The sequence below is a fragment of the Apostichopus japonicus genome, chromosome 12 (genome assembly GCF_037975245.1).
Source record: "Apostichopus japonicus isolate 1M-3 chromosome 12, ASM3797524v1, whole genome shotgun sequence".
In the NCBI taxonomy this organism is placed as follows: domain Eukaryota; kingdom Metazoa; phylum Echinodermata; class Holothuroidea; order Aspidochirotida; family Stichopodidae; genus Apostichopus; species Apostichopus japonicus.
This window is the reverse complement of record NC_092572.1, coordinates 21,855,761-21,867,849: the sequence shown is the minus strand read 5'-3', so window position 1 is coordinate 21,867,849 and position 12,089 is coordinate 21,855,761. Positions and strand designations below refer to the sequence as shown.

Below are 12,089 nucleotides of genomic sequence, written 5' to 3'. Positions count from 1 at the left end.
ATCAGTCTCCATTAATAGGGATGGTTGAAGTGTCGTTAAACGAATAAAAAATCTATCGGACCTACAGAAATTGTAATTATCATTACCATATCGCTGATTGCAAAGTTATACCACTTTAACCGATCCATAGTTTATAAACGGTACTCAACACAGTTGCGTAACATACTGGAATGTAGTCATTTGATTGTACTGTAATATGGAATAGTGTCACGTCGCTGGAATTGTTTCAGTTATAAACAGTACTCAACACGGTTGCCTAACTCGTACTGGAATGTCGTCCTTTGGTTATACTGTTATATGGAATCGTGACTCATCGCTTGAATTAGTTTATCTCTCAGTTACTGTATGTTTGTAGTAATTTGCATAGTGTTATTTTGCTTTGGTATACTGTTATATGGAATCGTGAATCATCGCTTGAATTAGTTTATCTCTCAGTTACTGTATGTTTGTAGTTATTTGCATAGTGTTATTTTGCTCTGGACTTGCTGGATTTATTAGTATCGTTACCGTTTTTAGGTAAGTATTTGTTCTTCTTGTTTAATGTTTAGTATTAATCACACAGATATATCATTAACTTGCCTTCTCAACTCAAATAACATTTACCCTGCTGCTGATTTTGGGTGCTGCTAGGGATTTATCTAGTATATATATATAGATAATGAAAAAACTGCTGATTTTTTTCAATTGGTAAACCGAGTGAAAATTTGAACTTTCTCCATGTAAATATTAGGAGTCTAAGTAAAAATTATAAAGTTTTATTGCAACTTTTATTTTTCATGCAAGCACAACTTTTCCGTTATTGCTATTTCTGAAACATGGCTGCATGCTTCTAGTCCCGTTGAGCTATTTGATATATATGGGCATAATTCTATTCACCGGGACCGAAATTTTTCAACCGGTGGAGGAGTGGCTATGTATGTCAATAATTGATTTACCTTTTCTGTTTATGATGACATCAGCAGTTCTGTAAATGACATTGTCAATATTAATTGTTTTGAATCCATGTTTATTAAATTATGCATCTCTAAACAAAATCAGTAAATGTAGGGGTTGTATATCGACCACCCAATCTTAGTATCAACCAATTCAACACTACATTTAATGATTCATTCTCTGGTCTTTGCTTCATTAGGTAGAATAGTGCTTACCTTACTTTGGCGTCCGCTATGTTTAATCAAGCAGACATTTACAGATAAGAGATCGGACAGGACATATATTGGGGGAAATATACCTCATGGCCTGGCTTTGAGAGTCAGGACTTGCTGCACTCCTTTAGGGGTGTCCCTGCATGGATGGGACCGGGGGAAATTCTAAAATAAGCACCGTACAATACCGTATAAAGCTCATGTCTAATAGCTTGCATACTACACAATATCATTTAACCGAAATTTAAAACATGCATGTATCATGACAAATAATACTAGCTCAACTGAAAGCTTTTAGCTAAGCTATAGAGTTCGTGCGGCTTCTGTTGAATTTCTGTCACCTTTTCCCGACGGGTTTTATTGACTGCCATTCATTCTTACAAAGTACGGATGTAATAGTTATCCTTGGATTACGCAGAACGGGCCAAAGGTCATGTGATCAAAGGTTAAAGTGGTATGAAAAATGATTGATTTCATTGATACATACAGCGCCGTACCCATTCAGATCATTGGGAGACATGCATCCTCTCTTACCCTCCGCCTCCAAACGGGTTAGCCTTTATTACCCACCCATGGAAATTCGTATACGCAGATGAAGGAAATAAAAGCACCATTTGCATCTACGCCCGCTTACAGCCCAAATATTTTTAGAGGGTGTCTTCTCATCTTGACCTCCCTACACCCACATCAATCCGAATACGTAATAGAGGGTACAGCCTTTATGGTGTAATGAAAAGCCATATCAATTAATATTAAACTTAAGTTCCATGACTTAAAAAAACGAGCATTTGCATTGCCCCTTACACCAAGTAGGCTGGCTACGTGCCCAAGCGTCTTGGTCTTAGAGACATGACTTTAGGTTGAAAATGTCGCCAACCTTAATTTCCTTCGCTAAATACTAGTTTTTATGCACAACACATAATTGTATAAAGACCTTCTGAATTGCAAATAACTGAAAGAGGAAGCTCCCCAGTAAGCTCCTCTAGTACACTTTTAATACCGTATGCCTCGCGATTTTAATATAATACGTTTAACATTCAAACATTTTAGAAGCATTCTTAGCGATGGACTAAATGACGGTATAAGCTGTTATGTAAACTGTCAATAATGCCTATTGGTCACGGTGAATATCTAATCCCAAAATGTATCTTATATTCTTCTTACGTCTTTCCACAGCGTATTTCGTGCACACAATATTGTGTTCTGTTATAAAATGCTATCATACTTTTGGTTCATTGGTAAGGAAGAAGTACTGAGAAGTTTTTCTTTCGACTCTGAGGAGAGGTACTTTAAATTTGGGCTGTGAGTGTGTTATCACCCACAGAAGTACAGTAAATACATAGAAGAACATCACAATACTGACTAAACGCTGAAAGAGTGTTTGTAAATTAAGTCTGATGCTAAGATGCTAAACGGCAACGATTTGTTATGTATCCGTATGAAAGATGTTTTGTGTGTGGCAATACCACTGTAGTCATATTCTACAACCAGGAGCGTAGTGTCTGTCCTCGGAAAGAATTATCTGAATAGGCTCCTTTTTCAAATATTCTGTTTTTAAGTATATTATGAACATGAGAATACATTTATTCTCAAACCATATTTTCCGGTGCCTCCTAACTGGAAATGTCCCCCCCCCCCTCCCCTTTCAATGGGCTTAACTATACAGACACAATGCGGTGAAGGGCTCTATGTTCTGCCTACGGGCCGCGTACCCCCTCTCTGTGGATCAAGTCTTATCACTTGTATCACGTGTTGCTTCAACAAGCTAAAATGCAACAACTATTTATTAACGTAACTTCACAGCGACGAAAGTTCTCTGCTTCAACAACAACAGAAGATGCAATAAAGGAAGTTGAAGATCGTAAATGTTGACAATGAAATCATGTTGTTTAAGAAGTAAAGAATAATGACAGTATATTCATTTCAGACAACATTATTTGAACAACAGAATAAGAACACAAAGAACACAATGAAAACAGTATGCTTCCCTGCTGGCGATCGATACAATCTTAGGCTAATCTACACACCTGTGGCCAGTAATTGCTCATGTCGAAGGCATATCAAATTTTCGCTAACACAAGCCATACACATACTCACGTTAGTTTATGTGATAGGTGCCCTGTGTGTCATTTTGGTTGGTCAATGTTATCAAATAGATGTTTACCATCAGTAAAGATAGGTTTAGCCTAGATATAGTAAAATGTTTATGAATTAAATGTTAAGGTATAGCCGAGCGGTGTTACGTACAACCCATGACTCATCGCTATTAAACTCAGCCTACACTTTACCTTCGCGTAACATTTCCAGAGTATGAACTTTATTATATCTTAGATCGTACAATAACTACAGTTACTTAATCAAAGTCCTCCATCCACTTTAAGCAATGTGGTGTACGCTAGGAGAACCCTTTCTACACAGCGTTTACGATTAGATTTGACGCTAACATGTTTACCTAAAAGTAGCCAATGACATAGCTATTCGCGATGGCATATACAAGCTAGTTAAGATAATGTCACTACAAACTCCAAATAGATTAATGAAGAATACAAAAATCACAATAAAAGAATCACTCAACATCACTTTCTCCACCCGCGCAATCCAATCAACCTAACCCACAATATAATGCATGATCGGTCCACCAGCAGACGCACTAACCCCCTAGCAGGCTGGCCGTCCACATACAAGAGACAGACAGAAAATTCGCCTCCATCTGAATCCGAACTTCTCTTTGCACTGCTGCCACGAATACAGAGCTCTCCCATTAACTCATTCTAAGGTTGATAAAATGACAATATTCGTCTTAAATGCAAACTCCAGAACATGTATACAGGGAGTTATGCCTGACAAAGAGGTTGCAGAGAGTACATAGCTGGTAGCAAAAGCATTGTACAATACAAAAGAAAGAAAGAAGTAGAAAAATGAAACAAGAAGTTATACGTTTTTGAAATTTGATATGTATCTTAGCAAGTGTAGGGAAGAGATTATACAAGACCCAATTCGCCTATGTGCAAAAGTCATAAAGGACATTTCATTCAAAAACTATATTCGTAGTAACATAAGTTGCTATACGTTAGGAAGCAAATGGTCTTAGTGACTGGTATCACGTCAAAACATTATGCATTTTGATATTTTTTAACCTCTAAACCTGCTCTCTTCGTGGCGAACGTGTCCTTCACAACTTGTGTGAAATGACTTAACTAAATGTACTAATGTACTAAAGAAGGTTGGCTCATTCTCTAATTTCCGCTTTCCATGATACCATTAAAATACGGTGCCAGTTGTTAACAGTCCCATATTTAGTAAAACACTGCGTTTATGGCATTTACCTGTCTCCTATATTAGAAATCAACGATAGCAGTGGACATATATATGTCTGTAATGTCAACGAAAAGTTCTTGAGAGGCAGCCGAAGACAATTCGATAACTTATTTTATCTAGAACTAATTTACAATCCAAACCATATCATGTCATCTAGTGCATTTTAACTTACTAGACACTTATAATATGAATATATATATGCATCAATATACATTACGTATATGTTAGTTCAGTATTCAGCGATCTATTAATTTACACATGTCTGAATAAAGGGTTCTTAACATCTTGATAGAAGTAAAGTCCGGACGATTAAATGAAATTTTGATACGAACAATATATTAAAAAGTTAAGAAATGGAAGGATTGAATCTTTGATACAATTTTCTAAGTGCAGCAAAACTGTTCTTGAAATCGGCAATTAGTAATTTGTGCAATATTAAAGAGTCTACTGTTAATGACAAACGATACAATTTATCAAAACAATTTAAGCAGAAAAAGTAACCGGTAACATGAGGTAATATTTACAACACAGTATGTAATACAGTTCTGGAATACAAGTATGTTATAATCAACTCTTCGACGTCTAATGGGGAGGTATATATCATCCCTCAAACACTAAGATGGTGAATTCGTTGGAAAAGGGTAGTGTATTTCAGGTGAAATGCTGCTATGCCAGATCTCCAAATTGATTACATCTCTCAACCGGAAGCTGTCTTGGATTCAGTTTGATAATCCCGGAGCATGTTTGGTTACACCCATCGCTTTTCACTTGCTTCTCTCATCTGTGAATCAAATTAATAACTTCAATTAAAGTAGCCATCAAGAAAAGCATTTGTTAGTTTAACTCTATACGAATAGTATCGAGAAGCGGGTTAACCAAATTCCTGTTTACAATGAAGGATGTTATAAGTTTATAATGTTGAAGGAGGACATACAAACATGTGAGTATAATTCTGTAAGTACTTTACCTTTTCAATATAATGAAGCGTTCCCTGCGTCTCTGGTGATGTATCCAAAGTAATTGTCACGATCATTGCCCTATGGAGCACAATGACAGAAATATATCATATGAAAGCTGGCATCATATCAATTAAAATATGATTCATAAACTAAAAACTAAAATTGTCTAAATATAAATTAGTAGTGATAACATTTTATAGAAAATGTTTGAAAAAATCTTGGTTGTGTGAAGCTTAACTCACATTCGACAAGACTTGTCGGTGATGAGTGGTGTAAGTAATGACATCACTGGGCTATTCTTTTCATTGTTGATCAATTGTTTTGTTGCATCGGCTCCATGGAATGTTGCTAAAGATAAGATTCCTGAAAGAAAGGAATCCTTGAAATCTTAATGGTTTTGGAATATAAAGTGAAATAATGATAGTAGTTTCCAAGGTAAAAGAGAAGAAAAGAATGCAATTTAGTCTATAAAACCGTGTCCTTTAGAGTACGATAGAATAATGACAAGAATTGAACATATCAAGTTTTTGAAAGTGTTAATGGGGTTATATAAATATTTTAATAATGACAAAATTTTCTAAAATACATCTTATAAATCAATATCAGACGAACTTGAGTAATTTTAGAGTATTTAGTGTTGTGTTCACACCTCTTTCTAGAACAGTAAATGCTCTTTGTTTTCTTAAATGTTTAACAACATCATGAGGCATATGTTATTATTAGTTAATGGGTGACATAAGTGACACGTTTATTAACTCTGGTAAGCAGTTTTCTTAACCTTAAATTGAGGACAATTGGATTGTATGTGACTTTGTTTATCAAGAACTGTAAGTACAGATCAATAACGCTTTAAGCTCATGAATGATAAGTGTTCATGTCCAATGGGAATCTTTAACACGAAACACGTTCTTATACATTTTAATGTAGGATATTGTGTTTTAAGGCGGAAAAAATAAGGTGTGAAACAACTAACACGGCAACAACAGTGAACTAGAAAGAAAATTTAGAGAAAAAAAAGGAAACATAAACCTAGTATAATAGTGAAACAAAAGGAAACGAACAGTGAATGTTCAAGAAAAATAACACTTCAAAACACATAGTACAAAGGAAAGTTCTTATTATGTCTTATCATACCTTTTGAAACTTTTTCTTGGTTGATAGAAATATCCACAGTGATCTGAAATACATCGGCACGTTTAGTGCCAGCAGACATCTCTTCGTTTTCCACAGGGCTACCTTTCAGTAGATCAAGAGCCTAAGTACGAGATCAGTTAAAATATTCAAGGATTACATATCTCAAATATAACAGAACCTTTTATTAATACAACAACATCCAAAGAAAGGGAAGTGTAGCATTCATCTCACTTATGTAAACTCATAACATGTATTGCTATATATCAGATTAAATGAAGCCGGAGGGATTGGGATTTCATTGAATATTCTGCCACTTTGCCATAAGATATGAGAGAGATCTAAGTTTTGCTGTTGTGCTTCGTGGATGGTTGGATTAGGAGGGGAGAGGGTTTTTGTACTGGAGGGGAGGGGTGTTTCGTTTCGCTGCGTGCATGTCGTCCTTTTGCGGTTTTGTAAATGTTTGAGTGGGGGTTGTCTCTGCAGGTCGGTGGGCATATTTTACTCGCGTGACTTGAGTTTTCTTTGTTAGAATGGGATGGGTGAATAGTGCCGTTCGGTCGTGGCGTTTTGGATCCCGCGGGTCACGTGAAAAGCACTAAGCTGTATTACCTGTTCTTCAGAAGTGATGTGATATGATACACCTTCAACCTTAAGCCCCTTCACCATGATATCATTTTGCTCCTTTGATCCGCTGTTGCTCATTTCGTAAAACCTGAAGGATTCCTCGCCGTCCTTTAAATAAGTCCCAAGGTGAGTAGCTGTTATCTTTACCTGTGTTGATATATGTTAAAAGCGATTATGAACGATTTGAATGGAGGTATATTCTTTGATATAAATTTGTATTCATACGGAAATACTATACGTTTGTTTATTGACTTTGCTCAACCTTCTGCCTTACAGATAATGAGAAGAGTTGCTCGATATAGTAAAATCAAGTATAGTTGCGTCGCTAATTATAGTAAAAATTAATAATATATTAGTAGGTGATTTAGTATTATGGGACTTATGACAAAGTGATATGAAGTGATATCTAAGGATTGAGAGAAATAAGATTGATGATGTTCTAAAACATACCAAGAAAATCTTATTTTTCACTTAAAAACATCATTCTTACCTCAAATCCCTTCTCCTGTAAATCTTTCTCGCACTGGAATATTTTGGATATAGCTCGTGGAATAATTCCTTGACTATCTTTTCCCGACGAATCGTAGTTTGACATGGTAAAAGTCTTACCACTCTTTGGAGCACCAATTGCAACAATGCATATCATTTTTCCATCAACAGCGCTCTGAAAATGTATAGGAAACGTTTTCAAGCAGCCATACCCAATAAACCTTTCTTAGCATAACCAATTCAAATCCAAGCAATCCAAATATTAATACAACTAATCTCAAAACTACGACAGCAACGGCAAATGTATTTTGTGATTTGATATGATTTGATCTGCTACAATCAGTCTAACAGAAAATACAGTTAATAATATACGGTACAATCCTCGGAATAAGTATAAAGTTATTATCTACAAGAAAACAAAATCTTCGTTTATGCTATGTTTCTATAGAAGTTCAAAATTCCGAAATTATATAAGTTAGACAGTAAGTTAGTAAATGTTAACAAAGATTAACAAAGAACGATTCTCACATAGTTCATTTTATTTTCGAAGAACATTTTGCGTTGGTTTTCAGTAGTTTTTTGTTGTTGCTATAAACCAAGGACATGAATTACATTCACTAACCTGCACAATATCTTCAAGAGTTCTAAAGACTTTGTCTTGTTCCTCTTCCGGTTCGAAAATTCTGGTCAATTTATAGGTCTCTTTCTAAATAGCATAATATATGTTATTTAAGCAAATGCACATCAACATACATTTTCTACGTTTTTTAAGCAAAATGAAATACGTTGTATAACAATTTTCATACAAGATATATTTTATAAATTATTGTAAATTCTAGAAATTATGTCGATAATGTTAAAGATGCAAAGCATTAATGTTCCACATATTTTAAAGTAGCGGTTGGATTATTTTCGTATTTTAACTTTGTAACATTGTAGTTTCAAAATCGATCATAGTTTAGGTAGGTTATAATAACTTCGTAAAGTACTGAATGTAAAATTTGCAATTCATAAATAAGTCTTACCATTTCTTTTAGAACCCCTTTTCGACGATCAATGCTTTCTTTACTCTCCTGTCGTTGTTCACCTCTTATACGTAAAAAGATTTGAGGTTCGTCCTGCAGATATATATGATAAAGCAGAAGAAGCTGGTTGTCATTGCAAGTTCAACGGATGACCCAGCAAACACAAAACGTTATCATAACATTTTTAAAAGAGCCTCTAAAATATGTTTTTATAACGTTAAATGTAGTGTTATAAAAACGTCGGCATAACGTTTTTATGAGATATTAATGTTATATTCATGTTTTAACGAAAAAATGTTTTGAAATAAGAGCCTGAAAACGTTTTCGTGACATATTTATTACACCACAAATAACGTTATCAAAACAAAAGACGAAACGTTTTAATAACGTTCTAAAAACGTTTTTGTGTTTGCTGGGGACCACCGATTATATTCATTTTCAAACAATTTCAATTATATATATATATATATATATATATATATAAAGATATATAGATATATAAATATATATATATATATAAACATATATATATATAAACATATATATATATAATAACCGGTTATTAAAGGTTGTTGGTTTCTCTTTTAATGTTAACATGGCATTTTTCTTGCCTTAAAATATCAACTGACCTTAATGGCAAGAGACTTCGCTCGTTTGCTTCTTTCGGCAAACTCCGCAATCACGTTCTGTAAAAGAATAATTCACCTTTTATTTATTTTCTGTATATCTAATTCGCAGGTCTAAGTATATTATATTATTTACCGAACGGATGTAACAAATTGTTTTGCTGCTGCACAAATCGTGATAAACTGATGCTTAAATTTAACGTGAAATGTAAAGTGTGTTTATGAATTAATGCATTGACAACTTTTTATAATAAATTTCATTCTTTTTCGGTAATTCCATAAATTTCATTCGTTTTCGGTAATTCCAATATTGATACGATGCTTATCAACAGATCAGTCTGGGTTTGTAACTTTAACGATGAACTGGAGAAAGTTATCACATCTAAAAAAAAAAGTATTTAAGAACATTAATAAATAAATCATATGGAATTGTTTTGATATACCTTATTGCATACATTGAAATATTGTAGGAAATACAGACTCAGACATTGTTCGCCTTGAATGTTCAGATTAAGCAACAGCTCATTGACTTTCCTAAAGGATTAACGCTGTTATTGAAAAACCTCTCACGTTTCGACAAAAATACACAATCACTTGCGCTTAGAATGTACTCGAAGGCATTCAAATTCGGGTATGTTTTATACTGTTTATTTATCTTCTAACTCGTATGCTAATGCACTAGCAAAAACACTTAGCACCAGGGACTCTTACACCTCTCTGGAGAGACAAGAAAGGATAGAAAGTTGTGATCTCTGCAAGAAAGTGATGTGCACTGTCCGAAACTTTGTTGTCGTCTCTTAACCTACTTATACCATTAGGTGACACTTAAGTCAATTCTGTATGTCGTTGGGTACAGAGAACATCTAATAATTTAAGACTATACTGAGACAAACCTTGAAATGGTTATATGTAATAACGGATCTTCATTAAGCTGAAGCAATCGAACATTTAAAATGTATACTTTCAGTGGCGTAGGAAGGTACTTTTGAGTGGGGGGGCTGAACACTGATGGCCGGCCGGGGGAGGGGGTGTCCGCCTCTCCTTTGGAATTTTTTTGCATTTCCAGGTGGCCTCAGATGCAATTTGGTGCAATATAGCACACTTCAACACCCACTCCAGTTGGTAAATAATTTTGCATTTTCACCTGGCCTTAGATGCAATTTGGTGCTCCAAATGAGATTTTTTCTGCCAAAATGTTGTTATCATTTATTGAGAAATGAAAAAGGGGTTTTCTGACTTGCGAAGAGGGGGGCGGAATGATACTTCCGCCCCCCCCCCATATTTTTCACTGGGGGGCTGGCGCCACCCAGCCCCCCGGTTCCTACGCCCTTGTACACTTTACTATCTTGCAAATCTATTCTTTAAAAAAAAACCTATCAACTATAATTTCGAAAGTATCAGATTGAAACTGAATGTCAAGTTAATAATATATAGTAAAACAGAGTGTGAGCTAGTTACCTTTAAGCTTTTCTGGCGATTGTCGATTTCCTTCTCATAGGTCTATTGACAAAAAACATCAAGAACACCAACGTTGAACATGCCGATACAAAAGTAACATGAATGAAGGAATAAGCATAAATTGCAAATTTATTTTGGTGTAAATACGGAATGAATCTATGTAACTGGTGAAATGGGAATTAATTTCTGCACTCTGGTAAAAATTTCCAATAGATCATATATGTGCTTCTTAATTTCTACTGTTATTGTTTCGATCTTGGATTGTGTATAGTTCGATCGTTTCCTAAATGTTGGTGCTGCATCGATAGATGAAAGCAAATTGTGATTTGTTTTGTATGGGTGTATAGCAGTGCGCATACTCGGAATTCCTAATTATCGAAACTGATCTTCCAGTCTACTCTTGTATAAAACGCATTATCAATGACTCCATAAACAGAGAGAGGGAGAAAGAGAGAGCCGGTATTTATACTTACATCTAAAGATTCCCTTAATTGTTCAATCTCACGTTTATGCGTCTGCGGGGAAATATATAGCACAAGTATGAAACGAATGCGTCCTACAACGAGTCACGTGTTATCAATAATTCATTATCAATTTTAGTGCAATTGTCGACAGCTACATTTGTCAGATTGGTCAATTGACATGAAATTATCATGGTTTGTACACATTCAAAATTTATGAGGCTTGTAGATATTCATCCACAGTCCTCATTTATCTTAAAATAAAGGACTTTCTACAATCAACATTTCGAAGACCCAAGTGAACAATCTTTAAGTACTGGATGAGGACTCGTCCGTTTTTACCAACAATTATAATTATTCTTCAAATGGGAAAGTGACTTGACTCTAAAGCATAGTACCGCAGCTTAACGATCTATAGACATTGTGTTTCTTAATTCAAAAGCTTAGCAAAGATAACCTGAATTATATTCAAACACACACTGACATGTGTACGTAAATAAACTTATGATAATCATGACACTACTTGAGAATTTGAGAATGATAGGAAACAATAAACAGAAAAGAGTATTCTTGACTTTGTAAATACAAATCAGAATCGAGTAAATAGTTTCCAAGTACCTCGTTTAGTAGCTGTGTCTCTTCCCCTCTGTTTGGATTGTTAGAAATAAGAGAAACAGGTACACGTATAAGAAGCAGTGATACATAAAATAAAAAACAATCGTTTGTTTCTACAAACTGTTTTGGAAGTTATTTTTGTCTCACACTTAAGTAGAGCTTCATGTATAGTTATACTTTCCGACAAAAACACCAAAAGTAATATCATATATTTTTGAAGCAAGTTTTCCGTTCG

At 34.8% G+C, this 12,089-nt stretch overlaps 1 protein-coding gene and 2 long non-coding RNA genes across 3 annotated transcripts in view; all 3 read right to left on the bottom strand.

Moving 5' to 3' along the window:
• Nucleotides 1–12,089, bottom strand: part of LOC139977396 (uncharacterized) — a 55,543-nt gene that overhangs the window by 39,175 nt on the left and 4,279 nt on the right. The window contains exon 7 of the mRNA XM_071986692.1: nt 11,859–11,885. Coding sequence (XP_071842793.1) covers nt 11,859–11,885 — 27 coding nt within the window. The remainder of the gene's footprint in view (nt 1–11,858; nt 11,886–12,089) is intronic.
• Nucleotides 4,203–5,792, bottom strand: LOC139976713 (uncharacterized). Its single transcript, XR_011796235.1, has 3 exons — nt 5,665–5,792; nt 5,431–5,500; nt 4,203–5,244 (listed from the first exon to the last, which is right to left on the bottom strand). It is a non-coding gene; the product is annotated as an uncharacterized lncRNA (long non-coding RNA).
• LOC139976714 (uncharacterized) lies at nt 8,289–9,726 on the bottom strand. Its single transcript, XR_011796236.1, has 3 exons — nt 9,324–9,726; nt 8,695–8,787; nt 8,289–8,375 (listed from the first exon to the last, which is right to left on the bottom strand). It is a non-coding gene; the product is annotated as an uncharacterized lncRNA (long non-coding RNA).